We start from the raw sequence: 19435 nt of genomic DNA on the forward strand, positions 1-19435 counted from the left end.
TTCCCACTCAGCAAAGGCAATGGCAAAAGATCCCATGCCACTCTGGTGTGAATTTGGCCTGAGTTGTATCAGAAGAATTTATTTCAGAGGACCTTGTGCAGGACATGTTTCCAGTGAATTGTGTCCAATAGGTGGACATTTATGCACGGTACATATTCAAGCTCCTTCTTGTCCAGCTATGCTGAATACAAGATACTAAACGTTAACAGCAATACTGGGTTCAGAAAAGATTTCATTTCACAAGTTAGACGGTTCTGTAATTCCTATTTTGTTTTATTTAACAAAATGTATATACTGCTTTATTGTACGAAAACCTCTAAGCTATTTACAAAAATATAAAATAAAATATTAAGATTCTTTATAAAAAGTTAAAAACAAATGTTTTAAAACATTCAAAAGGTGATTAAAATCAACAATAGCTAAAAAGACAAGAGCACATGTAACTTCTACATGTCTGGATAGGGTTGCCTTAAAAAAAAAAAAGAAACAAGTTTTAAGCGGGCACCAAAAAGAATAATTCAAAGAAGCCTGCCTGGTGCCAATAGACAGGATTACTGAGACTTAACTCATTATATTTCTAGTAGTTTTATAGATTTTGACATATCTGCAAGAAAAACCCATGTTTGGTGCTGTCCCATCAAGGTTATTGCCTAACTGTTTGTGTCAACATTCAGGATAGAGGCCTATTTTACACAAAATACAATCCAACAATGCTCTTAGTTCAATCCTTCAACACACTCACCCAGAAGTCACTTCTAAATTGAATTCATAATGTACTATGATTATATAAAAAATTTCCTCCCGCAAGGTTGGGGAAGAATGAAATATTGTATTTCAGCTAAAGATAATGTTGTCTTTTGCTGCTATTGTTTTACACCTGCATTGGTAAGTTTTAAGATTTGTGTTTGTAACAAAATTCAAAGAACTGCTGTTTAGACTGTAGTAGAAAAGTGGTATATAAAGCTTTGTAAGGAAATGCTGACTCTGTTCAAACATTATACCAAGCTTAACTAATTTTGGATGATATCTGAATTAACAAACCCATTTTTTAATCAGCCGGAAATCCATTAATCAGAAACTACTGTTGTACTAACGATGACAGTGATGTCTGAACTGATAAAACATAGTTGTGGCCATTGTTTCTCCTCCAGAATCTTTTAATTGCATTCTATCGGCTGTATCCAACACCGTGCAAATGGATTTCTGCTCGCACAACAGGACTTCTTCCTCTTCAATCCCTATGACTCCCCCAACCCGAATCTACTCCTGAGGCTCTGGAGCAGATTTTGAGGGTGCATGGCAGGTGACAAGGGAGAGGAGGAAGGGGGAAGTTCCATTGTGCAAGCGGACGTCTGTTGCCTACGTGGAATATGTAAACTGCTTTGAGGTTATAGATGATGAAGCGGTATATAAATCCTGTTTAAATAAAATAAATAGATAACATAGGAGGGCTGAGCAGATGAAAAATGAAAGCAGTCCAGTAGCTCTAAAACATAAGTGCCTATACCTTTGGCTCAAACGACACTCTAAAACATGGCTGGTGCAAACTACAGTTTGGTATGATGTCCAAGCTCAGCCAGCAATAATAGTAGAAGGCAGATACATACATTCTGGAGGAAGTCTGTTCTTTCTAAAGGCAAGCCTCTCAGTTTTTTTCCTGCTTTCTGCCAAACTGAACAGGACACCGTAAACATACTGACGAACTGGCCTATAAAGAAGAGCAGCAGGAGGCAGGTCTTTGTTTGCTTCATCTTCAATAGAAACTGCAATTTTAATTTCACCCTGTACATGAACAAAATGATTAGTAGCATACAAACTCTTGCAGATTCCAGCATTAGTAGTAGTAGTCTAGCTCTTAGCACCTATTAGCTATGATAAAATGCACAATATAAAGAAACCACTCTGCGTTAAAGTCTTGAATACATTTTTTGTAATAAAAATAATTCAAGACCTAAAATCTCATTGGTTGATTAACTGATTCAATTTTTATCCAGTGTTCAGCCTGAGGACAATTGCCTGGAGGACTTCTTGATGCTGGTGCAAGCCAGTCATGAGAGAAGCACACTGAGATCAAGGTCCTAAAAACTGTGGACATCAGGACCCACTGGTGATTAACTTGTAAATTGAGAGGAAAAGAATGGTCCAGTTTTTCTCAACAGCATTAGGGAAAACAGGGTCTCTTCCACTTCTGTGGAAGTACCCTGTTTATGTCATTTGGGTCAAGCCCAGTAGGCTCTGTTGCCAGACATGAATAGGTTGATGGGGCAAGAAGTCAGGAATACTATTAAATTATTTTAACACATACACTCTACAGAATCTTAGGAGTGCAACAGCAGAAGGCATTCCAGTGCATACAAGAATCTTCACATCTCCCCTGATTCAAACAGATGGTTGGTATGGCATTTCAAAGGGAGAGGGGGGAGTTCTAAACATTTTTAGAAACCCCAGGAAAGGAAAGCTTTAGAAGCACCAGGGCTTCAGCTATGTTTGCACTAATTAATTAAAAGCAAGGGACAACAGCAAGCGTTCACCAATCCTTTTAGGATTCTAGGGCTACTTAAACTCCGAAAACCTTACCTTGGTTAGAACATGAAAGATGTAGGGATACATTAACCCCTTTTTGTGTCTGTGCTCTGCCACTCTTAATACTTCTGGTGCTACAGGTGGTAATGGAGGAGTGGTAATATCCATATGGTTCCTGGTGGGCATTGACAACAGACATGGGATTTGTGCACTATTGACTTGGTTCCCTTTAACTTCAGCTGCCTGGTTTCCTGAAGAAACAGTAGAGGAACCTTCTGCCTGTAATATACATAAAAAAGTAATCTACAACAGGAACATCTTCCTCTAGCTTTAAAAGTGGAAGCTTTGCAACTAAATATCAAGCATTGCTAAGAGAATTTTTGAAAGTAAAATTTGAATGTACTTGCAAATGAAGTTAAAAGTCATATGCATGCATGCATAGAGCTCATTGCCCTTCAGGTGTCAAGGGCTTTTCAAATTCCACCTTACAAAAGCAGTTTTTTTTGGTTTTGTTTTTAAGATCACAGGATTCAACTGTGCATATAAAGTCTAATCAACACAGACTATAGTGCTAAGAAGGACTCTACCTTTGTTTGGTCTCCGGGATCCCCACGTCCTTGATTTTCTGACTGGGTTCCTGTTTTTTCCCAGCGCAATTTGTTCCCACCAACATGACTGGGGAGGGGGGAAAGAATGCCACACTATTTTTATTTTCAGAGTTATAATTCAAAGGTACTGTAAATAATATCAAGATAAACACAACCCACGTCCCTTTTGTATTTGCAGAGTTTGTTTCCAGATTCAATTCGAAGTGTTTTTTGACCTTTAGCACACCTTCATGGTTTGAGTCGAGGGCACCAGTGATATGTTTCTCCGCATGCAACTGCCCATGTACTAAGGTTTTCAGCAAAGGTTCTTTTCTAGGTTCGCTTCCACCTGGAAGAAAGCTTGTGGTCCCAAAATAATTTCTCCAGGGTGCCTCATCTGGTGCTTAACACTAATGTCAAGTGCTACACAAAGAGCTTTTCTGTTTCCCCAGGCATTTTAATTTGGCTTAAGTGCAGCTGTACTTTTAGAACGGCCGCTTTTAGTGTACTTGTTGTATGTTTTAATTATATCATATTATTTCATCTTGGATTTTTGTAAGCACCCATGGGAATTTGTTATAAGGAAGGAACAAAAATAAGATCGCAACGTAAGATCATTGTTACTTGCACCCTAAGTTGTGTAAAGTCGACAGGTGAACAGCTACTTATCTGATGGCCTTCGGCAAGCAAGAGTAGTCTCCAGGTGATCAGGCAATGAAGTTTTATATATATTCAAAAGAGCTCCCCCCCCTTTTTAGGTGACAAATGGCTAACATAGGTACATGCACATACCAGTAAAAATTAGGCTACTAACCTTCTAACTGATATAAACTAATTTCTGAAATAAGTCTTCACTCTCTTTAGCCAACCAGGGGAAATTGGGAAGCCAAATACTGTTGCCTCTGCTCTCTACCTATTTCACAAATCAATCATTTTAAAGGATCCAACACTTAACATTGTCTGGTATAAGCTTATACACTTCCTACCCTGCACACCATACACACAACTAATAAAGATTGTTATAGCAAAAATTTAATAACCACTACATCTTGGCTGATACAAGATTAGTTTTCTTTTTTAATTTAGCTCAATTCTCTGAAAACATTTCTGTGCCGCCAACATTAACGAAACAAAGACAAAATACATTACAATTAAGTAGATCACATCAACTGAATATAGAAACAACAGCAGGTGCATGAACATTTCTCTGTGACAGTAAATTCAAAGACGCTACTTTCTCTTCCAGTCCTGCTCGTAACATGTGATGTACTTACTTCACAGCGCTGCCACTGCCTTCATCATTGTCTGAAGATGATGATGTGGAAGAAGCAGGAAAGTATGTTGAATCCACATGATTGGGGCTCCCACTCTGAGCTGGGTTTATTGGAGAGGATCGTTCATATAATGGTGTATGTTTTCCTTCATGAGGAATGTTGCTGTAGTTGTTCTGCTCAGAAATATTTTTCCCACCTGCATCCAAGGTGATGGCTGGTTCCGAGAGGCTATAGGGATATGGACCCTGACCATGGGTATTACCTTGACTAGACATATGCTGGGCCTAAAAGGGGAAAAAGGTATATTATAAATTATAGCTGCTTCTTCATAAATCTGAGCAAACTGCTCATACCCTATATATGTGTGACACACATTTCTCAAAAACAACTGAAGAGCGGTGGTGGGGAGAAAGAGGAAAAAGCAGAGTATACTTGCCACATGTTTTGCTTGGAGAGGGGTCTGTGGAATGTTAAGCATCTGAGCAGAGACATACGGTGGCACTATACCCGGCATTCCAAATTGATTTGGTCTGGCTATTGTAGGAAAAATCAAAACAAATTCAGCCTCATGCACAGCCTGGCCAGAGTTGCATTTTAGGTGAATCCTCAATAGGAAAAAGTAGTCATGTAAGAAAAAATGCCTGATATTGGGCTTTTGTTCTTTAAAGCTTTGACCTCATTTCCGACAGTACAGGTTACTTGCTCTCCTTCTATTTCAACACACACTGACTGTCAGTTTTGTTTCATTTTCTGCCTCTCTCAGGAGACACATTATTCACTTCCTTCTTCATCTGATCGTTTATTTTTTCTTTCCACTATCTGTTCCTGTTCTGTTTATGTTCCAGTCACTCCCACCATTTCAGTATCCATTGTTTACTTTCTATATCCCCGCAGAACAGGAAGTGCAGCAATTTTAATTCTGCTTCCAGTTCTGAAGTGGTTTGTTTTTAATATCCTCAGTTCGTGCGCAACACACAAGAACAGAAGAACAAATACGAAATCTTTGAAGTCTATTCTCACTTTAACCAGGATACTCTCTCAGCAACGAGTTATTATGAAGTCTTTTTAATTGGTAACACATTTCTCTCTGTCGGTCAGAAATCAAGACTTGAAGAGAGTCAGGCACATGAAGATGGATACATCATGTAAAAGGGAACCAAGTTCAAACAACAATTTACAGCCATTAATATATCTGCTTTCAATTAGTCTAATGAAGACTTGTTATGTAGGATTTATCCAGAAGAGAGAGATTTCTATATGTTACCCATCAACTTGGGAGATAGAAAAGTAAAACTAACTCAAATCTGTGACATTAAGACAAGGTAGCTTATCTCAGAATAGGGAGGTTATTGTGTAGCTGTCTAGGCGTAAAAAGGCAAGTCTTGCGGAACTTACTATTCTGTGTGATCAAGCCCCAATTATTGTGATTTCCACAGCAAACTGAGGTGAGGTGACATCACTTCAGAACAGACAAAACCCACAAATGGGGAACTGACATTTATCCAGATGGTGTTTTGCCCCATTTCCAAGCATTTTCTATTTTAAAAACTATTTCGCTAATGCAACAAATGTTACCTTTATTAAAAGTTCTAGTTTTATATTTCCATATGGTTACATGTGTAGACTAGAACAGTTAGTTCTGACAAATGACCACAGGGCTCTTCTACCTCTTTATTTACTAGGGCTGTGCACTGTAATTCAGACAAATTCCAAAGCATAGAGGAATGCCTTGTCAGTGGTAAAGCAGGATTTGTACGAGACACCAAGGGTGAAGTGGGGATCCCTGAAAATGCTTCATGGTGCCGCATCAAAAAAGGCATTAAAAAAACCCCTACAGGATGTGTATCTGCTGAATACAAAAATAATATCTCTAAGCTTGTCATGAAACCAGAGTGAAATGCTGTGACTGACAGGTCAAGCTGGAATCAAAGAAAATGTTTTTACCTAGAAAGCAAGTCCCTTTTAGTTTTTCTTACCCCAAAATCAATGTGGAAATACCTAGCATAAAAACCTCTGGATATATTTTTCTGAAATTTGGCATGCTTTTACTCAGGAGGGGCTAGTATACCTGCGAATTTCATCCACTTCCATCAAACAGGGGGGGGGGGAAAGTTTATATAGCCTTTTTTTGCCTTTCCAATCCAATAGGTGGATTAAATGAACCCAAAGCTGAACTGGCCACCCTATAAAACATCTTGGATAGAAGTGGGCTGTTTCCCAAATCAGGGGCCAAACTGAATGTTGTAGTTGGTGCACACCACTAACATTTTCAGAAATAGTTAAGACTAGTCTCAGTATTTGTGTATGATAATCTTATGTAAAACTTATCCAGGATAAAGTTAGTTGTAAGCTCTTTAGATCTTGTTTTTGAAGCAAAATCCACTTTGCTCAAAGGAATTTCTGCACAGAGACACACTGGCACATATGCACACTCTCTCTTACACACAAGAACATTTCAAAATAGGATGCTATCCTGGAGGAGAAAAGCAAGCAATAACCTCCCCCAGGAATCCCCTTTTCAACCGGCTGCATTTCCAAATCTGCATCAAGTATTGCCAAAGAAGCGGTCAGAGCAGAGCTTTCCAAACTGTGTATCGCGACACTTTAGCGTGTCGGCTGCAGTGTGTAGGTGTGTCACACAAACGCTCCCTGAACTCCTCCCAGGGTTAGTTTGCTAGTAAAACTGAATTACTGCATCGCAAAATGATCCATGTCTAAAAAGTGTGCCACCAACATGAAAAGTTTGGAACGCTCTGGGTCAGAGGCATGAAACCACAGAGGGAAGGTCCACAGCAGACAATGACCATGTCTGGGTGTAACACTGGCTTGAGCACTCATGCTCTGCTCCCCCAGTGGGGAAGCAAACCAAAGACTAGCTGGCTTAATGTTATGTCCAAGCCAGAGCTTGTGTCTAACCACAGCAGAGAAGCCAACATCTGCTTGTGCACAAACTAATCTGTCAATAATCTGTCAATAAGTAACATCAATTTCAACTGACCAGAACTTCTCTGATAGCAACGATTGGAACACTTAGAGCAGACCCAAGAGTGCCTGCTAGGTAGCACAGCTGGGTCAGATTACCTAACAATCCAGAATATCAAAATGAAATCTGATTGATTTAATAGGATAAATGTTGTACGATTTTTCTATTGTCTCCCATCTCCTCCCTGGTGTAGGTCCTACTGTTTAACCAAATTCTCAGTATCATACTCAACTCAAAGGAAGTTTCAACACTTACCTAGGTAGTGTGGTGGATGAAATGGCATAGGCTTATTGGTTGCTGAATAATATCCAACTGCTCTCTTAAATCGTTTAACCTTGTCATCCGTTCTAGACTAAAAGACATATTAAAAGCTTTATTAAAATTACACACATACACATGAACTAGTATTCTCATTTCTCAAACCTTTATTGGCATATACAGGTGAAACTCGAAAAATTAGAATATCGTGGAAAGGTTCATTTCTTTCAGTAATTCAACTTAAAAGGTGAAACTAATACAGTGGTACCCCGCAAGACGAATGCCTCACACAACGAAAAACTCGCAAAACGAAAGGGTTTTGCGAGTTTTTAGTTGACTTGCGAGACGAATTCGTCTATGCCTGTTTTTCGCAAGACGAATTCGTCTGGCGAGGTACCACTGTAAGCCGGCTTACCTTTTCGCTCCGGTCGGGAGGGTTGTTGTCCGCATCCGCCATTTTGGATCGACTGTGCATATCTGCGCATGTCCAGACATGCGCAGTCGATCCAAAATGGCGGACGCGGACAACATCCCTCCCGACCGGAGCGAAAAGGTAAGCCCTCCTGGAGCTCTGCGGCGCCGCGTTTTAAGACTGCAACGATCGCTGCAGCCTTAAAACGCTGTGCCGCGGAGCTCCGTTGCCGTTCGGGAGGGGGCCGTGGGATCGTGCCCGATGGCGGGCATGATTCCACGGCCCCCTCCCTCCCTCCTGGAGCCGCGGCGCTGCGTTTTAAGACTGCAACGATCGCTGCAGTCTTAAAACGCAGCACCGCGGAGCTCCATTGCCGGTCAGGAGGGGGCTGTGGGATCGTGCCCAATGTCAGGCATGATCCCACGGCCCCCTCCCTCCCTCCCGGAGCCGCGGCACTGCGTTTTAAGACTGCAACGATCGCTACAGTCTTAAACGCGGCACCGCGGAGCTCCGTTGCCGGTCGGGAGGGGGCCGTGGGATCGTGCCCGATGGCGGGCATGATTCCACGGCCCCCTCCCTCCCTCCTGGAGCCGCGGCGCTGCGTTTTAAGACTGCAACGATCGCTGCAGTCTTAAAACGCAGCACCGCGGAGCTCCATTGCCGGTCAGGAGGGGGCTGTGGGATCGTGCCCAATGTCGGGCACGATCCCACGGCCCCCTCCCTCCCTCCCAGAGCCGCGGCACCGCGTTTTAAGACTGCAGCAAGCGAACAGCAGCGCAGCTGTTCACTCACTGCAGTCTTAAAACGCGACGCGGCGTGGCTCCGGTGCCGGTCGGGAGGGGCCCCCGGACTTTCCCCCCATAGGAACGCATTAATTAAATTTTAATGTGTTCCTATGGGAAAAGGTGCCTCGCAAGACGAAATTTCCACAAGATGAAGAGTCTTGCGGAACGAATTAATTTCGTCTTGCGAGGCACCACTGTATATGAGATAGACTCATGATATGCAAAGCGAGATATGTCAAGCCTTTATTTGTTATAATTGTGATGATTATAGCATACAGCTGATGAGAACCCCAAATTAACAATTTCAACTTTGGGGTTTTCATCAGCTGTACGCCATAATCATCACAATTATAACAAACAAAGGCTCGACATATCTTGCTTTGCATGTCATGAGTCTATCTCATATATTAAACTCCAGTAGCCAATGAAAACAATTGCTTACATAAATGGACTTTTCCACAATATTGTAATTTTTCGAGTTTCACCTGTAGACAAGATTCCAGTAAGATTCAGTACAATAAAACCACACTGCAAAATCGGCATCTACTAAATTAATGTTGTATAACATTCATGAATCCTTCACTGTATGCTGCAGAAACCTGGCTACTATCTCAATCTTATCCCTATCCTAAGTAAACACAAGACTACCTTACATTCATCTGAACGCCACTCCCTGCTAACAAAAAAACAGTGCACAACCGATGCACGCGCAGTGCAAAAGAACACGCACAACTGATTTTATATGACTCTGTCCACAGGGGCATAGTCTCTCTGCGAGTGGTATTTTCTGGAATCTCCCCTACAGTATTGCCGAAGGTGGCACATTCAGTCTTGCTAGCATGTATGCCCTGTGTGGATTCAGGTTTGTCCAATGGGAGATAAGTAGCCACTGGCTCCCCACATCGCACCATCCCTAGACTTGCACAGAAGCTATTCCTGATTTTACTACTAAGTTCTTGAAATTCATTGTCTAACAATCTGTGTTTAATTATCTCAAATGCAGGATTTTCTGATAAGCAGTACAGGAAGTCTAGTGAGATTCCTATCTGTTGTTTTCCCCCCTCCATCCCCCTTAACCATCCCGATGATTGGTATTCAGCTAGCATGGTAACAACAACACTGTTAGGTTCAGGCCTATAATTCAACCACAACCAAAACTGAAATGTTAGTAGCCATGCTTGTGTTACTAAAAGTATTGGTGTTAACATTGCCATAAAGCTGTACCCAGTATTATGGAAATTTACAGAACCCAAAAAAGCAAACCCAAGTTACACATCCTTGGACATGACAATGATAAGAGAGAATAGTGATAGGCAGGCACATGAGTACACACACAGTGTAAGTCGATCATTTGTACAATTGTACTTTAAAATGAGTCTACACCTATGATCTTTGTTCCTTCCTTACCTGTGAATGTTGAAAGACATCTTTAGCTATGGCATCCAAATCAGAAGTGTCCTGAATATTGCGGACATAGTCAGCTACAGCTTTGATCACTACATCACAGGGTGGTAAAACTAACTGGTGTGCTCGTACCTAGAAACACAAACACATGTTAAAATGCCACAGCAGCTCCCTAACACAGCTCAGTTTTGTAGCTAGTAAGCAGATCAACTAAAATTCCACTGTAAAATATGTTAACAAGAAATTCTACCAACACAAACAGAATTTAAAAGCTTGTGTATCTCAGATAGTGACCAATTTCTGTGGAGACTTTTAAAAGAAAGAAGGCTCTCAAAAAATATTCTGAATATGAATTGTTATTACATGTCTGTTGAGCAAATGAGATGTCTACATCTAAATATGCAGCAATTTCTTTAGTAATTAAGTGGCAGCCACTGAAGCATTTTCATAAGGGATGTGTGAGCATAATCAAGTGGAAGCCAGGTTTTCAAGCTAATGGCAACAAGTAGGAAGAAGAAATGTATAATTAAATGGAAACATGGGAAGAGTAATTTGGGAGGAGTTTGCAAAGTGGATAAAGGTAAATGATTTTAAATTGATTTTAAAATTCTAATTATGTGGTGTCTTTCCTAAAATAACCTTGTTTAAAATGAAATCTAAATACAAATCATGTTAAAATCTACTTGTCTCTTTAAAATGAATTGTGGTCTGATAGCAAACACATGTTAAATAGGCTATTTTTCTAATAAAGCAAGAATTACAGGGACAAATGTCTAACTTCCGAAGTTGAGAAAATGGCACAATGAACTATTTGATTATTATTTGTTACTATGGCCCAACAAGAGTTTAGCAGGCCATCATAGGTGCTAGAAGCTAGGAGATGCTAGTCCACATTTTACCCAGCATTCCAACAGCCCATATGGGTGACCTTGTGCAAATGTTTTGCTACATGAACTTTGCAATGTATTCATTTTCAAATTATGGCACTGTAACCAACAGAATGGTTTCCATGATCTCATGGAAACACTTTTTTTTTTTTTTTTGCATACTACCGACCAGCCTTGCTTCTGGAAAGTTCCAGAAACTTACAACTCAGTCTTACACCTACTTACTAGGAAGTATTGTTGTTCAAAGAAACTTTGTTACAAATAACTGTGCATACAATTTCAGCTGCAGACAAGTGTTCTTCCTTTGCTTCCTTGAGAACATACAAAGAGGGCTAAGCTGCTTTTCTCGAAGCAGTTCCAATTCTGCAATTGATGCAGACTACGTGGTAAAAGATTTTGGATTATATTGAATTGCAAATTATTGTAGCAATCAGATAGCATGAATGCTTGCCCAGGAAATATATTAATTTCACAATGAGAAATCTGATTTAAATCAATGCACCCTTGGACAAGTGTGTATTAAGGTAAATGTCAAACTATGAACCTTTGACATTTACTAGTTCTTAACATTTTAGGGAGCCAGTGGAATATTTCAGACAATTCTGACATTAGTGGAAAGATTTTAACCAAGTATCTTTAACCAAAGACATTCTTGTTTCAGTAATTCATTGATAATGTCCAGAGTAAGTTTTGTGGGAAATTGTTAAAATATTTGCCAGTAATGGGGAGAAAGGAGGATGAAATTTGGTCACTGTCAGAAAAGGGCACTTAGTTTGCCTTAAGATTCTTTGATTGTTGGCATGCGTCTGTCTCAGCAAGACAGTGGAGAAGTGTGTCTTTGAACGCCTTGAATATTTCAGAGTTTACTATTTCCTACGGACCTCCAAAGACTTTAAGGATTACCAATAAACATCAGCATTCACTGAACTTCTTATGCTTACTGCAACATATACATTAGCTCAAAGTTGGTAAAGTCTCTGGCTTTTATTTGCACAACTTCCACAAAAATATACTTTAAAAGATTGATTTCAGCATTCATTTAAAAAGCTTCTTTCATTTTCCATACAGTTATCCTATGTGAGTAGCCCTGAGATATTTTGATTGAGAGTTGTATAAAAATCGAATGAATAATGAAAATAATAATATAAGCAAGCTTCACTTCAATCTGTTGAGCTTACTCCTAAGTACATATGCATTGGATTGCAGCCTAAAATATAACTTGCCATATTCATGTTATTCCCAACATAACAACACTTTTATAACAAGGAAGATTTTAAAGAGTTTATCATGCTCTAGATGCCATGAAACAAATTTCTTTGAACAAGATTTTTTTTAAATTAAAAGTATTCAATTTATTCATTATCAGTGTTTGTACTTTATTATAGTGCTTCATTATAGTATTTTATTTAAATATTTAGGGTGTTGTTGTTTTTAAAAGGGTGGTATCTACGCTTATTACTAAAACAAACCTACAAATAGTTCAAGGTGAGGTTCCGTGGTATAATATCATCAATGCTTTTTTCCTGTAAATCTCCTGATTTCAGTGAACTTATTCTAAACAAATATGTTAATCTTGTGGTGGCAACTTAAGTCTCTTAGTGCTCGATAAAGCTAAAATGTTAAGTTTACATTACATTTCCATCATGACAACAGTGGAGGTCTTAGTTGCTTAAAGAGTGTCCTAAAAGTTAATTGGCACTAATCACCTAACGAGCTCCATCAGTGCAAGCCCTGCACTTGGACTTCTGTTTGCACAATGGGGTTTTTCCCTCCTCTCTTCCCCCACTGAAATTGGCTTGGGTGGGTCTAGAGAATGCCTAGAACAGCACACAGGGGAGGAGAGGGGAGACTGTTCCATCTGAGAAGCTGCAATGCCTGTGCTGATGGGACATTCCCCGCAGCATGGTGTTGGATTCCATCCAATATCCTAAGACATAGAGGAGTCTGGAAAAGTCAGTTTTAGCCAGCATGACCGCCAAAGGAAGTTTGGTTTAATTCATTTAAACTGTAGGTCATCTTATCACAAGGACAAAGAAATAAGCAATAACACAATAATTGTTAACTTATCATACAGTATGTTTTTAAAACTCCAACAACTGCTTAGTTCTGATCACTAGAGGCTAGACCAATTGAAAACATATTTCAATGCTTCTGAAAGCTTTAGCAAATCTCCAGCAGAAGAAAACTCCATATCTGGTTGAGCAGTCACCAGGAATACCTTTCTCTGCACCACTGCTACATGGATTCTGCACATGTATGGTATAGAATGAGGTAAGAGTTCCGAGTTAATCATAGAGAGATGGTTACATGACGTAAGAAATGACTCATACTCTTCATTATGAATCCAATACATTTCAAAAGCTTTGCACATCTGGGCTTGCGCATATGAATTGGCACAGGAAACGAAGAGCTAGTACAGGAGAGAGAATTAGAGTCAAGTGATGTGTGCCAATTAGAATGCAGGCGGCTGCACCTCTATGTGAATGGAAGCAATTTCAAGAGAAGCCCTATATGGCCAAGGGGAGGGACCATAGTTGAGTGGCAGAGGACATGTTTTTCATGTCAAAGTTCCAGGTTTAATGTCCAGCAGCACTAGCTAAAGTGTCTTAGGAAGCAGGGCCATACCCAAGACCTTGGAAAACAGTTGGCACTGCAGGCACTCTGGGGCCAGATGGATCACCATTCTGACCCAGTATAATGCAGCTTCATGTCTGGCATTCAGTCTTGGACAGATTGTTACAGACACAACCACATGGCAGCAGCCACTCAAGAGTGATTTTATTAGGAATCTTTAACAGTGATGCTCAAATAGCAGCCCAGCAAGTGTTTTTGAAATGAAGCAGCATAAAAGGCAACGTCTCACTTTCGGTCAAGCTAACAGAAGCCTGGAACCAGACGAAAACATCTTTAGTAGGGCTGCTTAGCAAAAGATGGTTTAAGATATGCTGCTCCAACCGACTTTCGGCTTTTCGGTACAAAGGGAGGGTTTGGGTGATTGTATCTCTGCTTAATAAGCCAAGATAGGAATATGCCTCTTGCTCATGTATGCAACCAGCAAACAAAAAAGGAAGTTTTAACTATTGACTAGAGTTTTCCATTTAATCACAGTTTTTCCCATCTGGATCAACAGCTTTGGAATAAGCTAGGATATTAAACCAACTTCAAAACAGTGCTTGAATATCCCAGCCTGTTCTGAAATTGATAACCATAGTTTCCCAGTTCAGGTTCAACAGGAAACTAATGCACAGGAACACAGGAAGCTGACATATACTGTCAGGTCAACAGTCCACCTAGCTTAGTATTGTTTCTACTGCCAGGCAGTGGCTCTCCAGAGTTTCAGGGAAGAAGTCTCTCCCAGCCCTACCTGGAGATGCCAGGGATTGAACCTGGGACGTTTTGAACGCAAAGCAGATGCTCTACCACTGAGCTACAGCCTTTCCCCAATGAATCTGTGGCCTCATGCAGGCAAAAGGCTCATTAACATCTTTTGTTATTAAACCTCTGAATGTGATCTATCGAGGCATGTCAGAAAAATGTTCTTGACTGAAACTTCTGGGCCTACTACTCTGTCCCTCAGAAATAAATTCCCCCTGTTCCCATAGGGCCTGCCATTATGTGTAAAAAAAAATCCTGGCTGAAATTAAGCCAGGACACTTCTAAACCGGTTCAAAATCCTGATTAAATCCAGCTCTGTCCAGTATCTTCTTCACTATTTAGATGCCTGCAATGGTATTATCCAGGCTCAACACCAACATGGCCTGTATCAAGTAAGAAAGCCTGTGGCAGATTTACTTTGGTGCCAGAATTACATGCAAACCATCAAAACCTGATTTCATGGCTGATCTACCTTGAAGTTGGCAATCACACCTCAGTATCGTTATCTGTTCCCCACTATTCATTGCAGCGAAAGATCACAAATGGCACCAAGATGCACTGGTAATTTCAGAGGCATATAGAACTACAAGAAAGGTTATTTGGGGTATTAAAAACCACAGCTAAGAGAGATGGGGCAGTAAATGGGGCAGATTAGCAATGTTTGCCACAGAAGACCCAAATCACATGGGCTCTAGTCAAGTAAGTTATTAGTGTGAAGCTGTATCCCAGCAGAAGCTCTTCATTTTCAAGAACTTTCACAAAAGAAGTTTGGTTTAAAAAAAGAAGTTTGGTTTTTTAAAAGCCCAAATTATGTAGTATTTGCTTCACACAAAATCACTTACAACAGTGATGTCCATGCACTTTGTAGCCTCACTGGCAATCATTCTACCACATCACATGTAAGATCAAAGGTAGGGAACCTCTGACCTGTGAGCCAAATTCACAGTATCATTTTCCCCAAACCACACCCGCCTGCTCTATATCCAATGCTATGTGTACATCAGGTGTGGAGCAGGGACGATGCTGCTGGATCAGCTGTTCGACTGAGTTCCCCATAGGAAACTTGATCACTCAGCCAATCTCTACAGAAAACAGGGGTGTCAGCCTTATGTTCAGACTGCCCTAGTCCCTTGAGCTGTGGTTCCAACATGCACAACAACTAGCTGGCTGTAAGGCACTTCAAAAGCAGAGCACACTGGACTTGAACAGATGGGCAGGGTAACTCACAATCATCTGTCAATCATCTGACATAACGATAACAGAGATTTACAAGTGTGTTGATTCACAGGGGTGGGGAAGAATAAGGATCTCTCCTGCTGGGCCAAAAAGGTCCCACACTCCTGTGTTAGGTGGTTAACTTTTATAACCTTGTAATCGTTCCATTAACTTTTACAACCTTCTAATATTTTTTACTAGGACCTTAATTTATGCAAATATATCCAAATGGCTGCTCCACCCCAACCCTGCTCTAGCTACCATAGTATCCATTTGAATCTCAAACGTCTTCCAGATGACGTATGAATGGCTATTTTTCATAGCAGGTTCTTGGAAACTGCCTCAAATTAAAAGCTATCATAGTCTATTAAAACCACCAGAGGGCACTCCTGAAGCCAAAGAAAAATGTATTACTGTATCAGCCCATGCTCTGATTTCAGTTAAAATACACTATAGACAAACATGTAATTCTAAGGTACCATATATACGTAACCAGCAAGATTATTGGAAAGAAAACACATACAAGAGACCAGGAGAGTCAGAACAGAAGAGGAAGTGATATAAAAGTCTCATTTGTAGATTAAGAGGTCTGTCAAACGAATCCAAGTTACTAACTAGCCCAGGGGTAGGCAACCTAAGGCCCGTGGGCCGGATGCGGCCAAACTGCCTTCTCAATCCGGCCCGTGGACAATCCGGGAATTTTTAGATGAGTAGAATGTGTTCTTTTATTTAAAATGCATCTCTGGGTTATTTGTGGGGTCTGCCTGGTGTTTTTACATGAGTAGAATGTGTGCTTTTATTTAAAATGCATCTCTGGGTTATTTGTGGGGCATAGGAATTTGTTCATATTTTTTTCCAAAATACAGTCCGGCCCACCACATGGTCTGAGGGACGGTGGACCGGCCCAAGGCTGAGAAAGGTTGCTGACCCCTGAACTAGCCTATAATTTGTGCCCTCTCACTACCCAAGAACTTTCCCCTCCTTGCATACCAATACACAGCACCAGAAAAATGTTGGGTTCAAACAGGGTTAAGGAACAGAGATGTCTGGGTAGTCTGCTTCACTTTTGGGCTTCACTTTTGAGCTGTGGGTAGGCTCTGGCTTTACCACCACCACTTTTCAGTTTCTGAAGTCCTTGTAGTACATGACTCCATGCATTAATAATAACAATAAACTTTATATATATATATATATCCCACCCTCCCTGGCCGAAGTCGGGGCATTAAAGCAGACAGTACCCTCTTCACATTTGAATTGTGTGATGGAGACATCAAATGGTGACCAGGAAGTGGTGATACACTGGCCCACCCCTGACACCAACACATAGATCTGAACATCTGCACTGAGGAGCCCTATGCATGAGCAGCTACTGTGGTGTAGTCTTCCACATGACCCGCACTTCTGGTAATGCTGGGGCCCTGACCTCTTTGGAGCCTACATATGAGCAACTGCTTCTTCAGCCAACCCATGGAAGGCCCTCAAGTACCATAGGTTAGCCACCTCTTAGGTTAGAATATATTGGACAAGGTCTACAGGTCAGAATATATTGGACAAGATGAACCAATGGTCAACTGTGCACAAGTTGCACATTATTTCTTGCCAAAATACAAGGTGAGCCTTGCAGTTTTTACAGAGCAAAAAGTCAGACTTCTTATATCACCTCGTGATAAATTATTTGGTATAGGGGAGCGAGGGGGAGGGGGGCAGCAAATCACTACGTCTGAATAGTGCTTATTTCAGAAGTTTAACTTGAAGCCTCACACAAACAGCAGCATAAATTTTGTTTGCAAAAAGGTCGCCCAACATAAACAGTTTGGGCATGCTGAACTTGAAAGCACTTATGTGTAGGAAATCAACAAGTAAGATTAGCTAAACAAAAACTGGGTTTAAAGCATCTATAAGTCCAATCTCTCAAGCATGAAATTTGGTGGGGGTAGGGAACACATGTGAAATCCGAGAACAAAATATTACCTGAAAAGCAAGGGCAACAGTAGACCTCATTCAGAAAGCTGGGTGGCAAGGCAACCGCTATTCACTCTCAAGAAAGGAATTCTCTGTGGAAAATGGCCTACTGTAAGATTGCATTTTAAATAGCATAGCGCAGCTATAAAAACTGTTCAACTGCTACAACATGAGGCCAATACCCTAAGGAAAATGCTACTTGCCATTAATAATTACAGTTCCCAACATTTTCATCTTTGATGGTTATCTGAAAATTGCCTCATACAGAAGACAGAGCTTCAAAACCACTCACATAGAGTTCTTTCTATGCATAACTGGGAAAAGCCTGCAATTTACTTACTGCACATTATATCCAAACAATTACTGCCATTTCCCATGCTGAAAGGTCACTATAAAACAGGGTAAGGATTCACACATTTAAAAAATTTGGCAACTTTCTCCTTCAGTATTGATTTATTTAATAAAATGTATATACTGCTTGAATGTAAAAAAACAACCCACTTCAAAGCTAGTTATCTATATTAGAAGAGAAGATGTAGCTTTGTGTTCAAGAGTTTCAGCTGAGAAGCCAAGAAAATCAGTGGGAGTCCTTAGGCAAGTAACCATTTCCTCAACTATCGTCAGTTTAACTCAACAGTGAGCAACCTGTGGCGCTCAAGTTGCTGTCAGACTCCTACGCCTGTCAAACCAAGCAATATGGCCAATGATCAGGGATGATGGGAATTGTAGTTTAGTAAGATCTGGAAGACCACAGGTTCCACATCCTGCTTTATATGCTCTGTCTCCTCAAGTACCTATGAGCACCTTTTCCCTCAGTTCTATGGGTGAGAGCCATTGATACCACCAGTTTCTAGTGGACTAAGGAAACCCAAACTGAGAACAGTAGTTCTTCACACCGCATTCTCATTGAAACCATTAAAAAAAAAAAAAACACCAAATCATTGGCTGCATTTGGAATGTAAGATCTCCTACTATGCATAAGATTATAAACAAGCTTTTATTATACAAACAGTGAGAACCACTATAGTTGAAAATCAGTATTAAAATATTACTTTAAAATAAATAAAATCTGCCAAAGTGTTTCCTGCCTTTGTCTTGCTTCATTCTCCCTCATTAGGCCTGGTCTCACCATCTCAGCAGAATCCTTATCTCTTTCCAACCTTGCTCACCTCACAGGCCACAATACCCATTGAGCAAAAGCCAGATCAGCACAGTAGTGATTGGGCTGCTCTTGTGTAAACCTTGAAGCCAGTTCCCCATCACTCTCCCAGAGCAAATGTTTAAGAGTAAAAACTAGCATCCAGAAAATGTAAACTAAATCCCCAAGTATTTGAACATGTACCCATGCAGGCAGTTGAAAAAACAAAATGGAAGTGTGCCTAAAGCAAGAGACAGTCCGCATTCAGTCCAGAACCACGGATGTGAATCCACTGAAAAACTAATTTTAGAAATTGGAGGGGGCTCGAATTGAACAAAACTGCTGGACAGAATGAGGAAAACCCTGGAGTCAACTTCCTTTTGTCGTGGGAAAGATTCCACTCACTGGACCTCACCTCAGGTTTTGAAAATGACCTCCATCCAGCAAGAATCTTAAGCAGACAGGTGTGGGTGAATAGAAGTGAGGGTTCAACACAGTAATAGATCTTTTTTTTTAATTTAAAAGAGAAAACTGTGCTCTCTGAATATACTATGCTGGCAAGTATATTCAAGAGTGTTGGATTCCTGGGAGTGGCAAGGCCTGTGTGTGAGGAGCAATGCCATCTGCCCTTT

At 40.6% G+C, this 19435-nt stretch overlaps 1 protein-coding gene across 1 annotated transcript in view; it reads right to left on the reverse strand.

Moving 5' to 3' along the window:
* Nucleotides 1–19435, reverse strand: part of FAM120A (family with sequence similarity 120A) — a 53590-nt gene that overhangs the window by 13955 nt on the left and 20200 nt on the right. The window contains exons 4-10 of the mRNA XM_033140869.1: nucleotides 10230–10358; nucleotides 7623–7719; nucleotides 4821–4918; nucleotides 4385–4668; nucleotides 3111–3198; nucleotides 2578–2802; nucleotides 1608–1782 (exon numbers count right to left, since the gene is read on the reverse strand). Of these exons, the coding sequence (XP_032996760.1) occupies nucleotides 1608–1782; nucleotides 2578–2802; nucleotides 3111–3198; nucleotides 4385–4668; nucleotides 4821–4918; nucleotides 7623–7719; nucleotides 10230–10358 (1096 nt within the window). The remainder of the gene's footprint in view (nucleotides 1–1607; nucleotides 1783–2577; nucleotides 2803–3110; nucleotides 3199–4384; nucleotides 4669–4820; nucleotides 4919–7622; nucleotides 7720–10229; nucleotides 10359–19435) is intronic.

This window comes from Lacerta agilis, chromosome 2 (genome assembly GCF_009819535.1).
Source record: "Lacerta agilis isolate rLacAgi1 chromosome 2, rLacAgi1.pri, whole genome shotgun sequence".
Taxonomy (NCBI): Eukaryota; Metazoa; Chordata; class Lepidosauria; order Squamata; family Lacertidae; genus Lacerta; species Lacerta agilis.